Genomic DNA, 26,238 nt, shown 5'->3' with positions numbered 1-26,238 from the left:
GATCTGCAAAGCTCTTCTCCGGCACCACATTTCAAAAGAATCTTTTCTTTCCCTGTCAGCTTTCTTTACTACCCAGCTTCCACACTCACACACAATGATCAGAAATACAAGAGTGTAGATGATCTTGGTCTCCACTGACACATCCTGACCCTTGATTATATTTTCCAATTCCTTTCTTGCCACCCTTCCTAATCTCTCAATCATGGTTTGATTCCTCGGCTTCCATTTGGATTGTTGACTGAACCAAGGTACATAAAATCGACAACTGAGAATCAATCAGCATTTCAACTCATCTACAGACACACATATTGCATAGACAACTCCCAATACAACTGTTTGGGGGTTTTGGCTTGCTTTTCCTTTTTACGCGTTCTATCTCAATGGACGTCCTGACAAAAGGGGAACATCAAACCGACAACATGAACAAAAGGACTAACCCAGTGAGGAAGAAACTTGTTCCTTTCTCTCGAGACCAGTCCTTGCCAATTTCCAACATGCGAAGGTTCCAGCCAGCCAAGGAGATTCCCCGATTAATTGAAAGTTTCCTCCTGCCGTCACGGAATTCTGCCCCAGCGTGATCTGGCAGAGATGGGAGGAATCGTAACCGAGCAGGATACGGATGGAGAGAGAGACACAAACACGCTTTTCCTCCTGCCTACAGGGCTTGGCAAAGCAGCAAATAAAATACCCTTGCAGATACAGCTAGAGCCATGAACACACTCAATTGAAATAGTTCTCTCTCTTCCTCTCTGGGAAGGTGGTCCCCCACCTGCTCCCTTTCTATCCATCCTTCTCTTTCCATTACCTGCCAGGACTATTTCAATAAGACAGGTGGGTTTCTGATTGACTAAATTTCCAAGACATTTTTCTCCAAGGGGTCTTGCAATTAAAAGACAGGAGTTTTTAAAGAAAGAACCATGCAATCAATTTACCTTTAATTCCTTCCTTCCTTCCTTCCTTCCTTCCTTCCTTCCTTCCTTCCTTCCTTCCTTCCTTCCTTCCTTCCTTCCTTCCTTCCTTCCTTCCTTCCTTCCTTCCTACCTACCTACCTACCTACCTGGGTGCCGAGGACTAAGAACCTCAGCACAGTTGATCTATCGTGCATGGATCTTCTAAAATGACGAGACCATGTCAGGAGGCAGACGACCACGCGAGACGAGATCTCAGAAGGCAAGGCAAAAGTTGAGGATTTTTGAGGGCAAGGAGCAGAGTTGGCAGCTGTTGTGATAAATATCTCTATGGTCTTGTCGGTGTGTAGCAGTACTGTATTTGTGGAAATCTGAACTCAAGTTTGCACTGCTTGACTGTCCCTCTAACATAACTGAGGAGCTGCAAATAGAGACCTCATTACAGTACTGGCAAAAGATGAAGACCTCATTACTAGCAAAAGCATGCTTTTACCTGTAGCTCATTCCCTGGCATTTCCAGTTTAAAGGTACTGCCTGCTGAAAGGGCCCCAAGCTGCTGCCAACGTAAATCAACAGCATTTTGCTCGACGGGTCCGTCACAGTCTGACTCAGCAAAAGGAGTTTTATCGCACACGTTCCTGAAACACCGATGGAACAATCCATGTGCTGGTAACTCCAAATTAGATGACTGCCATGGTTTGAGATGTCGGGCTGCCTTCAAAGACTTCTTGGAAACCACGGAAAATAGCTGCTGAACGCATGGCCGTTTTAGAAATAATAACATCGTCCGCCAGCTCGTGTCTTGAGCATAATCCAAAATGGTGGAAGTCATCTTCAAACCTCGAAACGGATTAAGAGACCGGGACCTAGGTGGATGAAACACACAGGCTGCTCCTGCACACAGCTACCCATGTGCCACCTTCACCGCCATCCAACGCTGATCTCCATGTGCCCCAAACCTCTGAAGTCAGGTGGTAATGGGAAACAGCGCCAGTTCCACCTGGGCACCCCAACGGTAGAAGGCTCGGCTGGGGACAGTTTGCTTGGGACCCACCCTTAGGCCTTTGGGGCACAAAACGAAAGACCTCTTCGTTTTCCAAAGCTTTGCGAAGACCAGCAGAGTTGTTTTAAAACCTTGCCATCCTGTGCAACGGTTTTATTTTCCAGATCTACATAGCATATTGTTTTTAATAGTCATCAAGTAGCCTTAAACAATGGCTAATAGGATTTAAAAAATACAATGGCAGTAATTGGGGATCAGAAGACTTATCACAATGGAGAAGTCTCATAATTATTTGTTATCTTGATCAGGGACAGGCAGCCTTCAGCCTTCTGGAAGACACCTTACTTTCCAAAATTAAAATCCTCTGGTCTACGAGACAGAGCCTGATCCAGAAAACACACAGCTGGAATTCCAGTTTCATGTGCCCAGGGATAGAAGCATTCAAAGGGAACCATGTTGCATGGTCATCTACATCAGTGGTTCTTAACATGGGCGATAATGCCCCCCAGGGGGCGATTTCATTTTTCAGGGGGGCGGTAGAACGAAAAGGGGCAGTGTGGGGGCACTGGAGCAGAAGGGGGGCGGTAGGGGGGCGCTGGAGCAAGCCAAACCTGTGAAGATGGCTGCAGCCTTTTTACAGTGTGCAGGAATATATATTTTCCTCCAATCTTAATTTAGTTTCAGACTTTTTGTCTGGACATTTTTAGTTCCTGCATTTGTTTTTATGCCCTTTTTATATTTCTTTTTGCATCTTAAAATTCACTTGCAACTAAATCATTAAATGTTACTTTGGGGGGGGGCATTTCATTTTCTTGGAATTTAATTTTGTTTTCAGGGGTCATTGGATTTAAGTGTCTTAAATAAATAAATAAATAAAATTAAATTAAATTAAATAAATAAATAAATAAATAAATAAATAAGATATCATCACCGCGGGGAGGGGGGGCGATGATAACTTCCTCAATGGCTCAAGGGGGTGTTTCTTTCAAAAAGGTTAAGAACCACTGATCTACATTATTACTTCAAATTCCTTTTATTTTAGCAGTACAATTAAGCATGGTATGATTACCAGCGGTGGAGGGGGGAAGCTTTGCAAGATTACTGCATATTAAGAGATCAGAAGTACCTTCTGTCCACCACAGATTTAGATCTGGCAAATTGGGATGATTGGGACTACAGACTCCATCAGCCCCAGCCAGCCATGGGTAATAGGGAAGATGGAAATCAGAATCCAAAACATCTCAACAGCACCCTCTACTCTGGATATGTACATTCTACTTTTAAACAGCAATGCACCCATAAACTCACAAAGATGGCTGTTCTTACATGCCGTCAAGTCATCTCCAACTTATGGCAACCCTATAAGTGAGAGATCCCCAACATGTCCTATCCTCAACAGCCCTGCTAAGCTCCTGTAAACTCAAGCCTGTAGCTTCTTTTACGGAGTTAATGCATCTTGTATTTAGTCATCCACTTTTCCTGTCACTTTTAACCCTTCCCAGCATTATTGTCTAATGTAAATGGGACAAAAACATGACAATCCAGCAAAAAGCTTTGATAATAAATACATTCTGCGGCACAAGAGTCCGGCGAGTAACTACCACCTCAACAGCTGGAATGAAAAATCCAGAGATGGAAACCTGGCAAAAGTGACCCATGCACAGTAAAAAGAAAACTCACAAGCATTCATCTGGAGAACATTCACACCGACACTACTCTAACATGGTGAGTGCAGAAGCGGCTGTATTTAGTTCCACATGTCCGGATTGGTCACCTTTTCCCCAAAGTGTTGAATCATACCTGCAAACTGGCAATTACCAAAAGATCTCCTGTGTGGAGAATGAGTGCAGGGAAATCGTCCCCAAGGGAGACCACAACTGCGATCCAAGGAGATCTGGAAGCGGGATCGGAAGGCCTTAGGAATAGACCTCAACAGATGGGAAACTCTGACATCTGATCGTTCAGCCTGGAGGCAGGCACTGCATCACGGCCTCTCCCAATTTGATGAGGCCCTTGTCCAGCAGGCCGAGGCAAAGAGGCAGTAATGAAAGCAACAAAATCAGGAAGATGGGCAGGGGACAGATTGGATTTGTCTTCAGTGTGGAAGGGATGGTCACTCTCGAATTGGCCTTCTCAGCCACACTAGATGCTGTTCCAAGTCCTCCATACAGAGCACGATACCATAGTCTTTCGAGACTGAATGATGCCTAACTAACTAAAAAGCTGCAAATAAATGTTTATAAAGAGATTTAAGAGTGCCATTTAGTCAAAAGGCCCACCTTGATCACCAATGGAACAAATACACTGAAGTGGCAGGTCTTTTTGATTAGCCAAAAAACAAAAAAACCTAATGCCATTTGTGTGGGCAAGTAAGGTATCTCACAGGTACAAAAACACAGGCTCCTAAAGGAAGTGAAAAAGGCCGGAAAGGATTTACTGCTTAAAAGTTCAGGTGACTCCCCGATGCTGGAGGAAAAAGAAAACTCTTGGGAGGGAAAACTGAACTGAAGGGTCTCTGCTTACCCGGAACCTTCTCTGTCTCTTTTCCATGCAACATGAGGGTGCTCCAGCCAAAATCCGACATGATATCCCCTAGGTTGCCATCTCATTATTTATCACTGTCAACTGATGCCAGTAAATTGGTTTATTTTGCTAGATAGTGCTGTGGGTGAGTAAGCATATATAGACACTCTCAAACAGATTGGGAACAACACAGGGGCCTGTGTGGCTATGGAGACACTCAAAACGAGCACCCACACTCTACAATTTGCCGCGAGAACTGTGCACAAATATTTCCAGGAGGCCGCTGCGTTAGTCTATCAAAGCAATAAAACCAACGAAGAGCTTCGTGCTTAAGAGCTGATAAGTTTGATGTGGCATGCACTTCTTCAGGCAACACAAGGGATAGCTGGAGTCAGCAAGCCTTTATACAAGTAGAGGGTCGGGGGGAGAAACATGGCATTTCCAATATGGCAATGGTCTTAACCATGGATGTCAAGGGTCTTTGAGAGGGGACCATAACTAGCCTGAAGCGGGACTCAGATTTCGGCTGAATGTCAGGAAAAACTTCTTAACTGTTAGAGGAGTACAACAACGGAATCAAGGACCTCAGGATGTAGCGAATGTTCTAACACAGAAGGCATTTAAGAGTAGATCTGCTTTGATTCGGATTCCTGGGTTGAGCAGGGGGTTGGACGTGATCGCCTTATAGGCCCCTTCCAATGCCATCATTCTAGGACCCTATGAATCAGTGGGGTTTGGTGAAGCCACTCCTCCATAAGTTTCATCAATTCAATGAATGGGGCCTACCACTTCAATTTCAGCCACTGAATCGAAGAATCGAGGTAGAGTTCATGAAAGCTTAGGCCCCAAACAACCCACCTTTCTCAGTCATTAAGACGACACAAGATTCTTCCCATGATTTTTACTCATCCCAAGCAACAGCTGTGTAGACCAGTTGTTCTTGATCTTGCGTCCTCAGATGTTCTTAGACTAAAACTCCCAGAAGCCTTCAGCCTTAGCCGTGCTGGCCAGGATTCCTGGGTGTTGCAGTTGAAAAACACACGCTCTACCCAAGGTTGAGAACCACTGCTGTACAGCATCTATGCTCAGACTCCTGCTCGACTCAATTCACAGTTCACAGAAGAAAAGCTTAGAAAAATGACCTTTTGGAACTACCATTCCCAGAATTCGCCGATTCACCATGGAGGAGGATTCTGGGAGTTGTGGTCACTTTTCGAAAGCCTTCAGCACACGTTTCAGCCTTCTATGGCTAAGAACTAAGTTCCCTCCGGCCATAGAAATCATGCAGTACTGACACAATGAGAGGGGCCTCTCTCTATACATGGCAGGAAAAGAAACGTCTGCTGCTGAGCGTCACAGCCCTGGGACGGAAACCGCGTTCAAGCCCAGCACCTGATAAGCCCTGCAGAAATTAGCTTCTCCTAACATTGTGGTGTTGGAGGAGGCTCTTGAGAGTCCCCTGGACTGCAAGGAGAACAAACCTATCCATTCTGAAGGAAATCAACCCTGAGTGCTCACTGGAAGGACAGATCCTGAAGCTGAGGCTCCAATATTTTGGCCATCTCATGAGAAGACTCCCTGGAAAAGCCCCTGATGTTGGGAAAGTGTGAAGGCAAGAGGAGAAGGGGACGACAGAGGACGAGATGGTTGGACAGGGTCACCGAAGCGACCAACTTGAATCTGACCCAACTGCGGGAGGCAATGGAAGACAGGAGGGCCTGGCGTGCTCTGGTCCATGGGGTCACGAAGAGTCGGACACGAGTAAACGACTAAACAACAAACAATCTTCAGAAACATAGTGAAAGCTATGGTTTTCCCTGTAGTGATGTATGGAAGTGAGAGCTGGACCATAAAGAAAGCTGACCGCTGAATAATTGATGCTTTTGAATTGTGGTGCTGGAGGAGGCTCTTGAGAGTCCCCCGGACTGCAAGGAGAACAAACCTATCCATTCTGAAGGAAATCAACCCTGAGTGCTCACTGGAAGGACAGATGCTGAAGTTCCAGCTCCAAGACTTCGGCCACCTTGTGAGAAGGGAAGATTCCCTGGAAAAGACCCTGATGTTGGGAAAGTGTGAAAGCAAGAGGAGAATGGGAGGACAGAGGACAAGATGGCACAGGGTCATCGAAGCGACCGACATGAATTTGACCAAAATCTGGGAGGCAGTGGAAGACAGTAGAGCCTGCTGTGCTCTGGTCCATGAGGTCACAAAGAGTCGGACACAACTTAAGAACTAAACAACACTGGATGGAGTCAAACCCTCGGCAGCACGGATGCAAGCCCAGGAGACTCCAGTTCCCTCCTCCTCTTTTGCTAACTCTCTCCTTACAAACGACTTTGATCACGCACTCCCATGGGGCCATCGTGTCCTCTTTGGGTGGAAAGATGGACAAGAGTCTTGTGAAAAATCCAACCTTCTCACCCCAAATCAATGCAATACTTTTTTCACCACTACCCTCCAAACAGACGTCGGCAAAAATATGCATCTCTTAGTCACTGTAGAAACACAGAATCCAACACAGCATGCCAAAAAAGTTGCATTCTTAAACTCTGCACTAATTAAACCGAAGTGATGATATCATTTCCCGGGCCACAATCGTTAAAATAGATTAGAATCACTCCTAAGTCAGCAATGAGAGGGCAAAGAAGTCCACCCTTCTGCCAGATGATGTAAAACTGGAATCGTTTTTGAAACATCCAAAAAAACAAAGGCAGGAATAGCTCAGTGGTTTCAGGATCTGAAAGCGACCAACATGAATTTGACCCAAGTCTGGGAGGCAGTGGAAGACAGGAGGGCTTGGCATGCTCTGGTCCATGGGGTCACAGAAGAGTCCGACATGACTTAACGACTAAACAAGAATTCAGCATCTGGCTGGAGAGCCAGAGGTCAGGAGTTTGATGCCCTCTTGGTGCTTTCTGCCAGAACAGCCAGCCTGTGTGACCTTGGGCTAAAACTGCACAGTCCCAAGGAGCTTCCAGAAGAAGACAATGGCAAATCACTTCTGAGGGTTCTCTATCTGGAAAACCCTGGAAAGGGCCACCATAAGTCAGAACTGACTTGAGAGCACACAACTACAGTCGTGCCCTGCTTTACGATTGCCCCGCATTACGACGAAACTGCATTACGACGACGTTTTTGCGATCGCTTTTGAGATCGCAAAACAATTGTCTGAATAGGGGGTTTTCACTTTGTGATGATCAGTTCCCTGCTTCGGTAACCGCAAAACGATGATTTTCGGACAGCTGATCGGCGGTTTCAAAATGGCTGCTGGGTAAATAAAATGGCTCCCCGCTGTTTTCTGGGACGGATTCCTCGCTCCACAGGCACCGAAAATGGCCACCCCATGGAGGATCTTCGCTGGACGGTGAGTTTCCAGCCCATTGGAACGCATTCAAGGGGTTTCAATAAGTTTCAATGGGCTCTTTGTTTTCGCATTACGACATTTTCATTCTACAGCGATTTCGCTGGAACAAATTAACATCGTAATGCGAGGCACCACTGTATTACTAATACTTTCTTCAGACCATTAAAATCTCAAAAGCCACCAAGTTTTAAAGTCTTCCAAGACTCTTCCTCAGACTGGGCATCACAGATCTGGGAGCAGGAGTAGGGAGAAGCAGAAAAATCCAAAATTCATCCTAGTTAGATCTTAGAAGTATATCCTCATCACTTTAAGGCACAGTCTACAAGACTCCGAAGACTTTAAATGTGGCCAGGATGGTTTGGGGGACTCTTCCTTTTTCCCCACCCTATCCCTACTCTCCAGATCTGCTCTTCCGAGCTTGTGGAAGTGTCCTGGAAAACTGCAACGCTCACTTTATTTAACAATGTTAGTATCACTGTGGTTAAATGATTTTGAAAATACACCCACGCAGGCAGAAGGTCATGGACACAGAGAGAGAGACGGGCATATCCATCCCTAATGTGTGCTTGATCGATGTCTCGTTCTGCCTTCCCTTTGTGAAAACTTGCATAACAACACATGCCAAAGCGTTTCCCCGACATCTGCCTCCCTCTCTCTAAAGCAGCCATTCCCCACCACTGATATTTTTATCATCTTCTGGTATCATCATTTATTTAAGATATTTCTTTCTTCTTCGCCTGCCCCCTAATGAATGCTCGAGGCGATTTACAGTGGAACGAGGAGAAAAGCCGGCAATTCCAAGCCAATGTCATAAAATTCATCCATCACAAACCTGCAGTTACAACAATATGGAAATACGGCATATACTCCCTCTGCTCGAGAGACCTAAACCCCATGTGAGACGCACCGTTATTTTGCATTTCAATTTTGCTTTTCCAAGACAAAACTTTAAAGGTTTTTTCCCCCCAATCGTTAGATGCTTCAAAGGCATCTTGTTTGCATTCTGTGCCGTCGATTTCATTCATGTGTTTTATGTTCTTGTAATGACAGATGAAGGAGAAGTGGAGAAATGGGGGGCCTGGCCATCGCTGGAAAGATGCTTGGGAACGAAATGTCTTTTAGGTGCAAACTCGGGTTGGATCCAGCACTGCATAGGTGCTTACACAGGGAACACACACACACACAAGAGGTCAGAAGGTTTTAAATGTAACACAGATCATTTCTGGTGCTGAAAGACAGGTAAGAATTTTAAAAGAGCTTCTGCCCCAGGGAGCTTACATAGAGGCAGGTGCAGAGCATCGGGAACTTAAAAGAAAAAAGGGAAAAAAATAAGAACAGCTAAGTGAAGAAGAGATGATGTAGCAATAGCTGCTTGAGGACAGAAACCAGAAAAGGTTGGGAGTAGTGTCAGGAAGGGGATGTGGGAGAGAAGCCATTTGAAGGGAGAATTTTGGGCATGCATGCATCACCCACAGGTAACCATAGCCATGGGGTTCAGTCATTCCCAGACACCCCACATTCAGAATATCCACTTGGTCTAAAGCAGCCTCTCTTTTTTTAATTGTCTGCCTATAGATTCCACTTCTCCATCAGTGAGGTCAAGACAGTGGGCATGCTTCTCCTCCTTCCCACTTTGTCTTCGAAAGACCTCTGAGTGGAAGGCCAGGAAAACAGAGTGCAGCAGACCCAAGAGTTTCGAAGCTAAGGAGAGATTTGAACCCAGGTCTCAAACCAACAAATGCGCTTAACCACCAACCGCATACAGATCCTTCCAAGGTTTCCTGAACATGGACCGTAGTACAATCCCCAGCCATACCCAAGAGCACATCAGGGAGGATGATAGGGGATGTAGTCCAACCCGTTTGGAAGTTAAGAACAACCCAGTTCAGAAACGCTGGTCCTAAGGTTTACAGACCGAACAGCGCCAGGCTGTTCCGCTCTGCCGTGACGACGGCCGATTCCAGGATAAAAGCCACAGAACAGAAGCTTCAAAGAAGCTCTGATTTTTTTCCAGGGGTGGCGTCGGAGCGATGTGAGAAGCAGAAGGAAAAAAGATTTATACCTTCACTACCTGAGGTTATCATCAACCACATCACAAATATTTTTAATCTTATCGACAAAGGGTAAGATTCCTTTGCCAATAAAAAAGAAAAAAGGAGGAGGCAGCCCAGGGAAAACAACAACAACGTTTAGGTACAACTCCCAAGGTCAAGAAAACAGCCTCACGAATTAACTGGGCTTTTCTATTCTTCAGGTGGCGTGGGGGAGATCTGCCACCCGTTCACAGCCCACGCTGTAATTGAGACAGTTCACCGTGGAGGTCCATCAGCAATTAGCAGCTCTTAACAGTCTCTTGATCACTCAGGCCAGCAGTACTGAAGGCGATCAAGGCGGGGCACTGCAATCGCAAGAAAGCATGGTGGTGTCACTGCATGCTCCCTTCGAAGGGTCAGCGGCATGCCTTGACTGCCAGAGGAAGTCCCAGGTACCATTTGGGGCATCTCCAGTTAAAGGACTTCACCTCGCTGTCAACAGCTACTACCGCAGATCCTGGCGAGCGAGCGAGCGAGCGAGCGAGCGAGCGAGCGAGCGAGCGAGCGAGCGATCCATCCATCCATCCATCCATCCATCCATCCATCCATCCATCCATCCATCCATCCATCCATCCATCCATCCATCCATCCATCCATGATCCTGGAGAGCAAGCAAGCAAGCGAGCTATCTATCTTCCTTCCATCCATCTATGCATCCATCTATCCATCTTCCTTCCTTCCTTCCATCCATCCATCTTCCTTCCATCCATCTATCCATCCATCCACCCATTTTCCATCCATCTATCTATCTATCCATCTTCCTTCTTTCCATCCACTCATCTTCCATCCATCTATCTATCCATCAGTCCATCTATTCATCAATCCATCCATCCATCTTCCTTCTATGTATCTATCTTCCTTCTATCCATCTTCCTTCTATCTATCTCAAATATTTTTACACCATCTTTCTCCTTAAAAAACGACCCAAGGCGGCTTAGATCAGGAAAAGGCAATCTTTAGAAGCTAAAAACTATGTCTGTACAAATATTTAAAAAATCAAACATGCACTGAAAGACAGTAAACAAAAGCAACCCCAAAAACACACTGAAAGCAATAAGGCTGAACCATCCTTTTCAAAACTGCACTTAGGTGACCAGCCATAAAGAGAAAACCTGCTGGAAGAGAAAGGTCTTCTTTGCCTGCTTGCAGAAGGAGAGCCAAGATGGAGCCAGCCTGGCCTCCAGTGGGAGGGAGTTCCACAGTCTTCAAGCAGCCACAGAGAAGGCCCTCTCCCACCGAACAGTGGGATCAAGAAAGGGGCCTCTCCTAATGATCTTCACACCCGGGCAGGCTCATAACTTTCCAGTCGCAGCACAGAATATCCAGCGAGACAGTCCAAGAGCAAAACTCAGTGTGCAGCCGCTTTGTTATGCTCATGCAGCAAACACCTCCCCGTTCAATTCCATGCATTCCATGAGTAAAGCAGCCCCTTTGTTCTAAGCCACCTGCTGCTCCTCGGCTGAATCAAAACAGGACTCCCATTCAAAAGGGGGGTAAGTCTGCATTACACCTCTTCCTTCCTTCCTTCCTTCCTTCCTTCCTTCCTTCCTTCCTTCCTTCTTCACAAGCTCTCTTACACAGCCTCTCCCCCCCAAGAGCTATCCAAGCCTAAGTGGCAAAAGGCTGCACACTCTCTGCAACTTGGCCTGATTCTGCACTACCAAGTTGTCCCGGACGGATGGTGACCTTACAAATCAATGACTTTCCAAAAAAGAAAAGGACCATGGCTTCCTTGGTTGGGTCAATCCATCTCTTGTTAGGAGCTCCTCTTTTCCTACCACCATCAATGAACCCTTTAAAAATACAGTCGAGAAAAATGGTTCCTGCACAGATAATGATGAGGCATTAACACAAAAGGAACCTCCACGACCCCTCCAACGGAAGCACACAGAAGATTTTTTTTTTAATTACTTCTTAAGAATAACGAGAAAATCTAGATAACCAAGGAGACCCCACTCTTAAAACCACCCTCCCGTTTTGGGAACGGTGTTGCCTGCATCTGGAAAACAGTAATAATAAGATCTCGAACCTGGACTCAAACTTTACACACACATTCTCTCTTCCAGCCCCTACAAAACACCACTGTAAGGTAGGCCAGTCTTCCTATCCATGTGCTATAGCTGGAAACAGCTGAATCTGAGAAAAAAGAGCCCTCCTAAGTGGCTTGCGTACCTGCCAATTTTTACTAATGGACGAGACTCGTATAGGATTTCATTGATAACGATTTCTGGACTAGGATGAGATTTCAACCGGGGATGGGGGTCCATTCCCAGCTTAGCCTCTTAAAAATATGGCCATAACCACTATCTTTGACTCACCGAACAAATCCATTACTGGTCTTTTGGGCTTGAAACCAAGAGGGTTTTTTCAAGAAGAGAAATCAGGAAGGACCAAACCTATTCCACTGCCTGAGGTAAAGCTGAACAGGGCGTCTCGTCTGTACCAAACCGAGTGTGCAAGGCCTTGAGCCAGTCAACTTTCACAAAGACCACTTCTCGCCGGTAAAAATGCAGTTAAATGAAACCAAAACACCACCTTCGCCGGGGCTCCGATGTTGCGGAAGCAGCTCCCGGTGGTGGTCCGCCTGGCCTAACATTCAGAAAAACAACTTAAAACATTGCTTTTCAGAGAGGCTTTCCACATCAACCCGTTTGGATTTACGTTTGGATTTGCCGTCCTACAGGTAACGGTCTTTAGCGCCTCGGATCCTCATTCTACTAACTTTTTAATTCTTGTGTACTTATTCTTTAGCACTGGACATTGTATCTATTGTTGCAAACTGCCCCAGAAGAGTACGTTGCACTAATGGGGCGGTATATAAATCAAACAAATAAATAAATGATCAATAATTCTCTCCCATCTATCCATGACACCTAAAATCTGTTCCCTGAGGCTGCAGTCGGAATCTACTTAAAATAGGACCCATGGCAAGTCTATTAATCAATGGTCTACTCGCCTCACATTTTTACTGAAGGTTCAACAGATCTACCATCTGGAGCACCGTCATGTTTGCGAACCACTTCTTCCCACTTTTTCAACACCCCCCCACAAAAAAACAATCCATCAGGGCAGGAACAGAATACATACAAAGTGAAAACAAGTTCAAATCCATACCATCTTACTTTGTGGCACACCCTTTCTCGGGTGGGGAAGGGACTTCTCAAATTCTCAGACGCTGGCGTCAAGTTTTAGATGGCTGAGATACTCTTCCAGAGCAGCCTCACACAGAGAGCATGCCCAAGCATTGATGATCACACATCCCTTGCTTATATGCAAAACAGGCCTGAGCCATCCTAGACGCACAAACACACCTATTTTTACACTTAAGCTATCCCAGTGCCACAGTAATCCCACACTCTTGTTTGAAACCGACACTTCCACCGCAGATGCAACGCTTTGGAAGATGGAGGCGCAGCAACAGTTTGCAAAACCCTCCTGTCACGCTCTCCTTCTTTGCAACAGGCCTCCCCCGGCCAGTCCCTGCAGCGCAAGAGCCTGGCACACCCCACGGCTCAGCTGCAGGACTCCCCCTTCCGCCAGAGACCCGTCAGCCAGCCACCTTTCAGTCCTCTCGAGAGGGGCACCGCCATCTCCCTTTCCAACCTGTGCACACGATGCACATGGGAGATGCACACGGGAATGCTCGTCGCCCCCAAAAGCCCAGCAAGAAACCCACACACACTCCAAACCCAAAACACAGCGAAGTCAAAACATTTCAGCCGATTTGAGCGTGTCAGAGAGAGCAAGCAAGGCTATTAAAGTTTCGTTAAAACTAGGGTTTAATGAAGCAACAGGGAACGTGGTCTATGCCCCGTTCAGGATCCGTTCACCTAGAAAACATAGCTGGGATGAAATTCGAACCCTCTCGCTCTATCATGCCCTACTTCCTGCCACCTCCTTTAAAATACATTCCGATTTGAAGCGCCCTGGAGGAAGCGAGCAACCGCCCTGCAAGGCTATCGGGAATAAAATCCATCCTCTGCCCTTCCCCTAATATTCCAGACAAGCTAATTTCTTTTGCACCTTGTAATAGGGTCTAGCAAACCCCAGCAGGAAAGTAGCAAACACAAGGGCTGCCCCCCTCCCATCCCTGGATCATCCCCACACACCAATGCTGCAAAGCCCAAATGTCTTGCCCACGTTGTTCTCACAAAACTTGGGAGAGACCTGCAGCTCTGCCATGTCCCTGGTTGACTTTTCTTACGCCCCGAGGGATCAGCACCTTGACCGAGAAAGAGAAAGAAGAACATACTTGTTCGGAATCAGTTGTTTCAGCCTCCAGGTCTGGCTTGATTTCATGTAACGCGCAAGCTGGTTTCTCATCTAGTAACCTGGGTGCTGTTGTTTTTTTCCAGACGCCTAGAAAAATCCCAAACTCAAAAGCAGACAATATGACACCCTCTTCTCTCTTCTTCCCTGCACCCTGGCTTAGTGTAATTAACCCCCGAAAAGGCACGACGGTCAGCCTCTGTTTCCAATCAACCATCTCGCAGATCTGAATCATCCTAACTTGTCAGCCCCATGATGTCCAAAGTGAGGCAAGGTGGGGGACCGTATTTTCTTTTTTTGCCTCTGCACCAGCTCAAGGGAGTTCACCGGCAAATAACCTGTGATCAGAGTGATCTTGACTGGACATTCAAAGAAGCCTCTCCTCTCCACCTCTTTTGCTCGACACCATCCCCTTTCAAGGGGACCCTCCTATCCCGAGCTTTTGAACTTCCCTGTTACATATATATATATAAAAAAGGAAACCAAAACCATTTTTTAAAAAAAATCGAATTCATCAACCTTTTTTTTTTTTTTTTTTTTTTGCCTGTTCAGCACAGAAAAGGGGTGGGTGGGATTTTGATCTTTTCCCCTTTCCCCAGCCCACAAACTCTAAAATCTTCTCACACAAACACACACCACAAAGTCACTTGAGAAGCTTGGAGGGAAGGGTCGCTTCCTTCCCACCCAACCCTTCTTGACACCCCCCCAAAAAAGAAGGAAAAAAAAAAGACAGAGAAGAAAAAGAAAACCAGAAAAAAAGGGGGGGGGGAATTCTGAATTTCTCCAACCAGACAGACTCTCCCCCCCAAAAAAATTAAAACAAAAGGCAGAAGGGGGGGAGAGAGAGAAGCCACGACACCCCCCCCCCTTTTGGGTCGCCTTTTGGCAAGATCGCTCCACGTTTCCGGGATCCTGCCCTTCCCTCCTCAAAGGACACTCACCTTTGGGTCCGGATCCCTTCCTCTCCGCTTGACCATGGAGCAGGAGAAGTGGCGGGTAGCTCCCCCAAAAAGGTGGAAAAAAATAAAGGGAATTCCCCCCCTTTTTTTTTTTCCCCTCTCCTCTTAAAAAAAATAAATTAAGAAAAAAGAGAGAGAGGAGCCTGCTAAATAAAAGGAAAGGATGCTGCCCGGGGTTCCTCACGGATCAAGCCCCCAGCCCCTGCTCTCCGAGGCTGCCCCCCCCCAAGAAAAATTTTAAAAGGGGGGGGGAAAGGCGCCTCCCCCCTCCTTCCTGCTCCCCTTTGGGCTCAATCAGACCAGACTGACTGTCTTTGTCTGTCTGACAAGCGCCATGTTGATATCAACATCCAAGCTCCCACCTGCCGCCGCGGGGAAGCCCTGGGACTTGTAGTTCTCCCTCCCCTAAGGTGGCTGGGGAGAGGCGGCAGAGGGGAACTACGACTCCCAGCAGGCCGCGCTCGAGCGGCCGAGCCAATGGAATGGCGGCAGATGAGGGGAGGGAGGGAGGGAGAGAAGAGGAGGAGGGGGGAGAAGACTACGCTTCCCAGCGGGCTTTGCGGGACGGAAAGGCCGGGCGATGACTTCATTCGTGGGGTTAGGAAGAGGAGAGGGGACTCATAAAAAGCGGGCGGAGCCGCGGACTACATTTCCCAGGAGGCCTTTGGGAGCGGGCCGGGCCAGGAAAGCGTCAGGAGGATGGTCTGGGCGAAATAGAGTCGGGCGAAAGCATGAAGCTGGTGAGTGTGTTGGTCCTGGGGGGGGGGGAAGGGTTGGGATAGACTTGGTAGGGGAAGGATATGAGGGGGACACCCCATTTCACCCCACTTGCCACTTAGGGGGAGGTGGGCTGTAGCTCTTTGACCCAATTTGGGTGAGGAATTTGCATTTGAGCAAGATTAATTAATTCCTTAAATGGCATTCTTTCTCCTCCTCCTCCTCCTTTCCCGCCCCTTTCTTCTCCATCCCTCAGGGGTCAAGGGATCAAAAGCCCTGTTTCGTCCCCCCAATATTCTCCACACACACACACCCATTTAAACAGAAACCACATTTTAATCCAGCCATGAACAGGTATCGATCCATCATGCCAAGGAAGAGTTTCATGGATTGTTAAAAGTTTCAGCTCCTCATGGATTTTGATGGCTCCGGAGTGTTTTTGTTTTTTGGGCTTGAAAGCCAAGGAAAGGGTGGAAGGCTGTGTTTTTTGAGCATGCACAGAGTGCTTTAGGGGTCTCCCTGCAAAACCACATCTTGTTTTTTGTGTACCTGTATCTTTGGCCCAGAAACCCACTCACCTTTTTTTTTTTGTTAAGAAAAAGCTGTTGTCTTGGAAAAGGGCTCATCTTCCGTGTTATGTCCTATTCTTACTACCTAACGTTTCTTTTTTTAAAAAAACCTCATTGGTTTCAAATGTCACCCCATAGAGGAGAGCTTTTTTTTTGAATATCCGTGATGGCCAGAATGACAAAAGAAGTAGGTCCCAGAGCGAATAAAACTCTAAAATGATCTCTGGAGGCCAAAATGTTGAAACCGAGGCTGTCCTACTTTGGACATGTCCCGAGAAGGCAGGATTCTTTTGGAAAAGACCCTCATGCTGGGAAAGGTGGAAAGGCAGCAGGAAAAGAGGAAGACCCAATAATGCAAGATGGACGGACTCCCTAAAGGAAGGCACAAGGCTTGAGTTTACAAGAACAGGGCAGTTGAGGGCAGGACATTTTGGAGATCGCTCGTTAATGGGGTCGACATAATTTGAAGGCGATGTGACGGCACATCAGAACATTTTTCTGATGAGGCAAACAGCTGTTAGGTCCTGCGTGGAGGTAGCAAGGTAGTCTCTGCTCACACCCCCCCCCCAAAAAAGCCATAATAATTTTTCAGGTGTCAGCACAGGGTTCTCTGTTGTTGTCCCTGTTGTGTTTTATCTGCATTGTTAAGTCTCAGGGTGGTTTTGGCTCGGCTTTTCGTTCCAAAGATCTAAACCGGGCTGGGCCATCTTCTCATTCTTAAAGCTTGTAGCAAAGGGAAGAGAAGCTGCCTGTGAGCGAACTTGTCTTTCACACGGAGAGATTCAAAGAGAGAATGGGTGCCACAGGAAGGTCAATCTTCATGTTCTTCCCAAGCCTTCCGGAAAAACGGAGCGGCCAGCTTTTGAGGAGCAGCCTCGGCAGCACCTGTCGGCAGAGCAAAATTTTGTGGCAGTTGCTTGAACACCCTGATGGGCCATTCTGAAGGCTTGCTTGTGATTGCTTACAGCGCGTTCAAACAACAATGCGATGTCAAAATTTCATCCACTCACAACCCAGCCGGACCTCTCTGTGACAGACAGGAGTGATGACATGGGTCAGTGAAGTGTGAGCAGCCACCCGTATACATCCACCCCTTTCCTTTTTCCTTTAGAGGTGGTTACAGATGTCCAGAGGGCATGAAAAGCAAATAAGCTTCAATGGAGTCCTAACAAGCAACAGGGGACCTGGTGGCGCTGTGGGTTAAACCGCAGAAGCCTCTGTGCTGCAGGGTCAGAAGACCAGCCGTCGTAAGATAGAATCCACGTGACGGAGGGAGCTTCCGTCGCTTGTCCCAGCTCCTGCCAACCTAGCCGGTCGAAAGCATATAAATGCATGTCGATAAACAGGCACCACCTCTGTGGGAAGGTCACGGTGTTCCGTGTGTAGTCGTGCTGGCCACGTGACCACGGAAACTATCTTCGGACAAACGCTGGCTCTATGGCTTGGAGTTGGGGATGAGCACCGCGCTCTAGAATCGGACACAACTGGACTAAATGTCAAGGGAAACCTTTACCTAGCAAGCATTATTTGCTGTCTGAATAAAGAGGGGGAGACACAGAGAAAGAGAGCAAAAGAAAAAGTTGTTAGTCCAGAGGGCCATACATTGGAAGCAGGAGACCCTCTCACCTTTGTATACTGATTTTTCCATACTGATTTTTATAAAATTGACATGCTCACCTTTACAGCAGGCACGAAGAACTTTGTGCCTCAAAGTGTTTTGGACATTTAACTCCTCAAATGCCCACCCAAATGGCAAGAGCTGCAGTTATAGCTAGTTATGATGATGATGATCAGGAGAGTCAAAAATTCCCTGACCTTACACTGCAGGTTCTACAGACCATTTGAACTTCAAACTAGCCCCGATCTAAGCGTGTAAAGTCGTTCTTTGTGTTAACTCTCAGCCTGTTTGTATCTTGGAAATTCTCTTGCATGTACACAAACGGGTTTTGCTCTCCCACACTTAGTGATTACGATTTAATAGGGTGGCAGAGTGGAAATCCTCGAGAGCCATCTGGTAAGTGCTAAGAGAACTCAGGCTTGGCATTGCGCTTCCTAATTTCCGTCTCGAATGGCGGGTAATTCTTTACCACTTAGTGTCAGCGCAGGATCTATCTGTGCGTTGATAGCTCTTAAGTGGCAGCATGAATATGCCCCTTCCTTCAGGAGGTGCCAAAGCATCCGACTGTAGAAAGGGTAGAAGCAAATTCTTACTCTTTCTTTCCTGGCTCCGTCCACCAAGCGAGGGTCTGGGTGGCAGAGGTCAAGATGGTGCATCTCGGCCTCAACAGTTATCGTTGATGGGAGCTGGCGAGCCCACTCTGCTCAGGATGATTCTTTCTCTTTTAAATATCTGCAGAACATCTCGAATCAGGGCTGTCACTAGGGTGAAACAACTGGAAATTCCATCCAGGTGGCCAAAATCGAAGACCAGTCCACGGATAAATGTTAGGGAAATAAATAATTCTACCTCCTGGCCCAATTCACTTTCCTTTCCCGGCTAGTTAAGATCAAAGCTTGGAAAAGTTACTTTCGATATCTCCGACGCTCCGAATCCTCCAACCAGCAAAACTTAAAAGGGTAACTTTTTCGAACTCGGGTCCAGATCAAGTTGCGAAATAGGCCCTGCTTTGTGCCCTCGTCCCACTGCGGGGTTCTTGGTTCTGCTTTGTTTTAGTGGTGGTTTGCCCTTTGTTTCTCCCTTCTGTGTCACTGCCCCTAAACTATGGAACTCACTGTCTCAGATTAGCTCCATCTTTGCTGTCCTTCCGCAAACAGACGAGGACCTTTTTTCTTCAAGCAAGCTTTCCTTGAGGGACTGGCTGCCTGAGTAGGGTTTTTTAAATGGATGGTTCTGGTTTGTCACCAATGTTCCATTTTTAAGCAAACTAGTGGAGAGGGTGGTGGCTGGTCAGCTGCAGGCAGTCCTGGAGAAGACCCAATGCCTAGTAATCCATTCCAGTCTGGATTCATCTTCGCGCCACATCATGGCATGGAGATGGCATTGGTTGCCCTGCAAGATGACCTTTGGAGGGAGATCGGCAGGGGCAAAATGCCACTGCTGGTCCTCCTTAATCTCACAGCAGATCATGGAACGCCTTCTCCCACCTAGATCTACCCGTGTCACTCGCGCGAGCCAGGAGATAAGGCTGAGGAGCCTAACGCCGAGAGAGGCCCGAAAGGAAAAGACCAGAAACCGGGCCTTCTCGGCGGTGGCTCCTCGCCTTTGGAACAACTTGCCCCCTGAGATTCGCGCGGCTCCCTCGCTGGGCATTTTTAAGAAACAACTAAAAACATTGATGTATAGGCGGGCCTTCCCAACAGAAAACCCTTGACGATCTTTTTTTTTCTTCTTATTCTGTTCTTTATTTTTTTATTTACGTTTCTGCTGTAAAGTCTTAAAATTACATTGTTGTTTTTACTGTAAGCCGCCTAGAGTGGTCTAATATGATCAGATAGGCGGGATAGAAATAAAATAAATAAATAAATAAATAAATATAAATAAAAGGCCATCTGGGTTGGTTATCAGTGGCCAGACTTTGTCCTGGTTTCAGTCCTTCCCCAACGACCGTCCTTAAAGATGACAATTTGGGGAGGTGAGGTCCACCCCTTGGACTCTTAATTGTGGCCTCCTTCAGGGGTCAATCATCTCCCCACCGTTGTTCAGTATCTATATGAGGCCTCCGGTGGAGGTCATCAGGAGTTTTGGAGCTCTGTGTCAACAATATGCAGATGATGCTCAGCTCTATCTCTCCATCCTTCTGCAGTGGATGCCGTCCTGTCCCTTGAGCACTGCCTGGACGCTGTGCTGGGATGGATGAGGGACAACAGACTGAGGCTGAACCCGGACAAAGTGGAGGTCCTGTGGGTGGGTGCCCCTAATGTCTGCCACTTGGGGACACCCTTCTCTTTTGGAGGGGCTACTCTCCCCACTAAAGATGAGCTTCCCATTCTGGGCATACTTTTGGACCCAGCGCTATCAATGACATCGCAGGTAGCGTCTGTGGTCTGATCTGCTTATTTCTATCTAAAGCTGATTGCCCTACCTTGACACCGGGTTCTCTCACCACTGTGGTCCATACAGTGGTAGTCCTGAGATTAGACGACTGTAAAGCTCCCTACGTGGGGCTTCCCATGAATCTGCGATGGAAAATCCAGCAGGTCCAGAATATGGCAACCAGATTATTGAGTTAAGTAAATAAAGGCATCACATCTGCCCTATTCTGGCTCTCTTGCAGTGGGTACCTGTTCTTTTCCATTCCAGCTTCATTGTGATGATGCTTATACAGTATTGTTCGTTTAGTTGTGTCCGACTCTTCGTGACCCCATGGACCAGAGCCCGCCAGGCCCTCCCGTCTTCCACTGCCTCCCGGAGTTGGGTCAGATTCATGTTGGTCGCTTCGGTGACCCTGTCCAGCCATCTCATCCTCTGTTGTCCCCTTCTGCTCTTGCCCTCACACTTTCCCAACATCAGGGTCTTTTCCAGGGAGTCTTTTCTTCTCATGAGATGGCCAAAGTACTGGAGCCTCAGCTTCAGGATCTGTCCTTCCAGTGAGCACTCAGGGTTGATTTCCTTTAGAATTGATAGGTTTGTTCTCCTTGCAGTCCAGGGGACTCTCAAGAGTCTCCTCCAGCACCACAATTCAAAGGCATTAATTCTTCGGCGGTCAGCTTTCTTTATGGTCCAGCTCTCACTTCCATACATCACAACAGGAAAAACCATAGCTTTGACTATTTGGACTTTTGTTGGCAAGGTGATGTCTCTGCTTTTTAAGATGCTGTCTAGGTTTGTCATCGCTTTCCTCCCAAGAAGCAGGCGTCTTTTAATTTCGTGGCTGCTGTCTCCATCTGCAGTGATTATGGAGCCCAAGAAAGTAAAATCTGTCACTGCCTCCATATCCTGCCCTTCTATTTGCCAGGAGGTGATGGGACCAGTGGCCATGATCTTAGGTTTTTTTGATGTTGAGTTTCAGACCGTTTTTTGCACTCTCCTCTTTTACCCTCATTACAGTATACAAGGCCCTAAATGGTTTGGTTTATACAGTATACAAGGCCCTAAATGGTTTGGGATTGAGACCTTGATATCTGGCAGAATACCTTCTTCCAGTGAGATCTTCTTGATCTTCCCAGGCCAGGTGGCTAAGAGCGTTGACCTCAAGAGAGGCCCGGAAAGAGAAGACCAGAAACTGAATCTTCTCAGTGGTTGCTCCTCACTTGTGAAATAATCTCCTGCTTGAAATATTCCTAGCCCCTTTACTGGGAATTTTCAACAGTTCTTCAAAAACTTGGCTGTTTAGACAAGTTTTCCCAGAGCATAGAGGTGTTGTCGGCGTTTAAGTTATCCATTCCGTCACCTTGTCTTTATTAATTAGTTGTTTTAATGTTGCTTTTTTCTTTAAGTTGATCGATGTGGTTAATTTAATGTTTGTATTGTTATGTTGTGAATTTATTTAAAGTGTTAATTGTTGTTTTATCATGTTGTGAACCAACCAGAGTGGTCTTGTAGCCAGAATGGTGATGGTAGAGAAACTGAATGAATGAACTCACAAATGTATGAATAATTGTTGGTGCCGTGGTTAAATGACTGTATCGCAGCCAAAACTCTGATAACAACCCAGGTTCAATCCCAAGTAACTGGCTCAAGGTTCACTCAGCCTTCTGTCCTTCCGAGGTTGGTAAACTGAATTCCTAGCAGTCTGTACACACCTGCCTTCTGTGTTTTAGTTGTGTGTACTGTATTTGGTTTGGCCTCTCCATTGATACTTATTAGGAGATGGGTTCACTTTGGAAGTTTTGGGGCAAAAGAGATGTCAGTGCTGCATTTTTCCACCTCTCTGAGTGATCAGGATCTTCCGGACCAGTGTACATCATATTCTACCATTCTGTTGCAGAATCTCTTCACCATTTGTCCTGCTCTTCTCAGAGAGGACGTCAGCGTGGTCCACAGCTAGAGAGACGGAACAAGCAATGCAGAAGGAAGCCAAAGCAATACTTTAAGGAGTGGCACGTTGCTACAGAGTGGTAGAATTTACCAGATGGGAGGAATATAAATCGAACAAATAAATAAATAAATACACAGTGCACTTCAGTACCTTTGTTGCTGCTCAATGGGTTCCAGCGCAGAGGGTTATGTGACAGCCTATGAATCTCTAGCTGTTCTGGAGAAAGTGGGAGTTACTACTAGCTAGAGTTTGGTCAATGCAGCAGAGGAAATAAAAGGTGCAGCTGAAATGCCATAAGCCATAATAAGATCATTTTGATCACAGATCTATGAAATTAAACAGAGGGAAAAACAGATCATTGCAATGGTACTGTTCACATGCTAGAAGGTGATAAGGGCAGCAGTCTTCTATAGCTTTCTCCTCCCTATCCACAAATAATCACACGGCACTGTAACTACAAGCAAGTTTTATCTGGGATGGGCTGTGCTGGACGGCAGCTTCTGTCATCAGATGCAAGAACTGCTGGGATTGCTCAGTGGTAGGAGTTCGGTTCCCCACAGAGCCTCCTTGACGGTGGCTGGATTCAGTGATCTATAGCAGTGGTTCTTAACCTTTGTTACTCGGATGCTTTTGAACTGCAACTCCCAGAAACCCCAGTCAGCACAGCTGGTGGTGAAGGCTTCTGGGAGCTGCAGTCCAAAACTCCTGAGAAACCCAAGGTTAAGAACCACTGATCTATAGCAGTGGTCCCTAACCTTGGGCCTCCAGATGTTCTTGGACTACAACTCCCAGAAGCCTTCACCACCACCTCTTCTGGCCAGGATTTCTGGGAGTTGAAGTCCAAGAACATCTGGAAGCCCAAGGTTGAGGACCACTGATCTATAGGGTCCCTTCCAGCCCTGCCATTCTAAGAGGTTGATGATATGATCTGTCTGATGAAATGGGTTGCAGTCTACGAAACAAAAAACCTGTTTCAAATCAAATGTGTGAGCCTTGAAGGAGCCGCTCAACTCGTGGCTGTGTTTGCTGACACAGCGACCCTGTGACCCGCTTCTTCGAAATCCTTCCAGCTACGCGAACCCTTTTTGCTTCTTATTTTTATTAGCGCCGGTTATGGTTTTGATCTCATCCTGAGTTTGTTTGTTTTCTTTTGGTAGTACTGCTTGTCTGGGCATCCGACCGTACCATGCAACATTCTCAAGTTCAAATCTACCACCATCATGCTCGATTGTGGGCTGGATATGACCTCCACTCTCCACTTCCTCCCATTGCCTTTGGTCCAGAGGTATGCGCTAGCATCATGCATGTATGTGTGCATTCATGTATGTAATGTATATACCGTGTTTCCCCAAAAATAAGACAGAGTCTTATACAGTATTAATTTTTGCTCGAAAAAACGCATTAGAGCTTATTTTCAGGGGATGTTCATTTTTTTCATGTACAGCCATCTACATTTATTCAAATACACTTCTGTCATCTTCTTCTGATTGCTTCACAAGGGTGGAGGGCAGGGTTTCACTTAACTAGGGCTTATTTTTGGGGTAGGGCTTATATGACAAGCATCCTGAAAAATCATGCTAGGGCTTATTTTCAGCTTTTTTCTTTTTTGGGGGGGGAAACAGGGTATGCATCTATATATGTAATGTAATGTATGCATGTATGTATGTGCCATTTCTGCCTGGTTTTTACTTTCTGCTTCCTAAACTGCTTTTTGGGAAGGCAAAGGGGGGAGTTCCAGTGTATTTGGGGGATGATGGTATTGCTGGAAAAGGCCCAGGGATGGGTTACGGGAGAGGAAATTTCAGATGAACACACAGGACCATCTGATGGCATAAATAGACTTTGCCCACTTAAAAATTCCCTTTATCAAAATAACGTCCTTTGGCTCAGTAGACGGAAAACGTTTTATGGATTTATCGATTCAGTTTTCCAGATAATTTATTCTAAGCTCCAGTAAAGTATTGCAGCAGCAGCTCAGCGCAAGTGAGGTCACAGATCTGTCATCTTTCTGGCTTCTTCATGCAAGAAGAGATAAATGGGAGGTAGATCTAAAGTGTAGGCATGCCAGCCATTTATATGTGTGTGTGTGTGTGCAAAAAGCCGTGGAAACGTCTGCCATTTTGGGTGCTCGAAAAGCAGATTAAGTTCAGCACAGAGACTGCCTCGAAGCTGGTCTGTGTCTAGTCAGCACCTGGAATTACGTGGTGGAAGAAAGGAGGGGGAATCACCGTGATAAATAAACATGATGGATTCTGGGTAGGGCAAAGATGGGTGACTTTAGTAGACATGGGCACCCAGTTTTCAGCCGCCTGCTGCGAATCCCAGAAAGCCAGATCTGAGTGAAAAATGTCCATGAAATACAAATACAGTGGTGCCTTGCTTAACGATGTTAATTGGTTCCAAAAAACCCATCGCTATGGGAAACATCGTGAAGTAAAACACCATTTCCCATAGGAATGCATTGAAAACCGGTTAATCCGTTCCAATGGGAACGGATTAAGCGAAAATCCCCATAGGAAACATCGCTAAGTGAAACAATGTTTCCCCAACGGAAAGCCATTCAAAAGCACTGAAGCCGGCTTCAGTGCTTCTGAATGGCTTTCCGATGTCCGTGTTTACTCATTTTTAAGTGTCTTACAATGTTTGGAATATGTTTTAAATGGTTGGAATAGTTAGTCCAACTTGTGAAACCTATGCACGCTTAGTTTGGCTTTCTTCTGAGTCCGTCCAATGGATTTCAATGAGGGGAAAAAACAAAAAATCACCAAAAATTAACGAAGACTCAGAAGAAAGCCAAACTAAGTGTGCATAGGTTTCACAAGGTGGACTAACTATTCCAACCATTTAAAACATGTTCCAAACATTGTAAGACACTTAAAAATGAGCAAACACAGACATCGTTAAGTGAAATTCCCCCATAGAGAACATCGTTAAACGATGCTGAAAATTCCTCAAAGAAACCCATTGCAAAGCGAATACATCGTTAAACGAAGCAATCGCTAAGCAAGGCACCACTGTAAATGCCCAAATATCTGCTCCTTGTCTTGCTTCTAGGGTTTCTTTGTGTCCCGGAGAAGGAGCTAGTCCCTCCAACTTGTTTATTGTAAGAGCCTTCATCTCTGGCAGCAGAAATCCCACTTTTTTTGGTTCCTAAAAGTTAGCTTTTCTTTCTCTCCCCCCCCCGCCCACCCCCACAGCTTTTGGGTGAGATTCAGTAGGGATCCACAGAAGCTGCAAAAGCAGCTTTAGAAACTCAGTTGCCTCTCCTTAGCGTCAAGAGTGGTTGAGGTCCCTGGCTGCCAAGCCAGAGGTTGGGAGTTCGATTCCCCCTCGGTGCTTCCTTGACAGGAGCCGGACTTGATGATCCAGAGGGTCCCTTCCAGCTCTGTCATTCTAAGATGATGATGATGATGGCAGTGGTGAGAGAAAGATTCCAGCTGTCGCCATAGGCGCGTCCTGCATTGTGTTTTGGTGCAGCCCACCCACAAACAGGAGTTCCTGTGTGAGGAACCCAACCACCCTCAGCAAGACTCACGTGGAAAACGTGCAAAATTTCATAGTTCAACTTTGCTTCGGGGCAACCATGCCCTTTAGATTTCTTGTCCTCGGCTTTCCCTGTTGGTTCAGCAATACTTTACAGCGGTGCCTTGACTTACGAACGCCCCGACGGGCAAACATTTTGACTTACGAACAGCTCTGTTCACAAAATTTTGCTTTGACTTGCAAGCGGAGCTTTGACTTACAAACAAAAAAAAGTGGGGAAAGCAGGAAATGGACTTTGGACTGCCTGGTACTATAATTTTAAAATGTAAAAATTAGTTTTAAAGGTGCTTGGTTTGGTTTAAAGCTGCTTAGTTTTAAAGGTGTTCTGTTTAAAACGTGTTCATTCTCTCG

General features: G+C 46.4%; 2 protein-coding genes across 9 annotated transcripts in view; one reads left to right on the top strand and one right to left on the bottom strand.

The window, feature by feature from the left end:
• Window positions 1-15,501, bottom strand: part of HMBOX1 (homeobox containing 1) — a 130,788-nt gene extending 115,287 nt beyond the window's left edge. For 6 of the 8 annotated variants that reach the window (XM_072986517.2, XM_072986537.2, XM_072986524.2 and 3 more), the window contains exon 1: window positions 15,102-15,501. The gene's annotated coding sequence lies outside the window, so the exon portion shown is untranslated. Of the gene's footprint in view, window positions 1-14,143; window positions 14,628-15,101 lie in introns of those variants that run through there. The other 2 variants (XM_072986523.2, XM_072986519.2) reach the window with 2 other exon arrangements.
• A 206-nt stretch (window positions 15,502-15,707) lies between these two features.
• Window positions 15,708-26,238, top strand: part of INTS9 (integrator complex subunit 9) — an 82,728-nt gene continuing 72,197 nt past the window's right edge. Inside the window, exons 1-2 of the mRNA XM_072986470.2 lie at window positions 15,708-15,859; window positions 23,502-23,629. Of these exons, the coding sequence (XP_072842571.2) occupies window positions 15,851-15,859; window positions 23,502-23,629 (137 nt within the window). The 5' untranslated portion in view covers window positions 15,708-15,850. The remainder of the gene's footprint in view (window positions 15,860-23,501; window positions 23,630-26,238) is intronic.

This window comes from Pogona vitticeps, chromosome 1 (genome assembly GCF_051106095.1).
Source record: "Pogona vitticeps strain Pit_001003342236 chromosome 1, PviZW2.1, whole genome shotgun sequence".
NCBI classification, from domain to species: domain Eukaryota; kingdom Metazoa; phylum Chordata; class Lepidosauria; order Squamata; family Agamidae; genus Pogona; species Pogona vitticeps.
The sequence above is the reverse complement of the archived record's forward strand: the minus strand, read 5'-3'. Positions and strand labels throughout refer to the sequence as shown.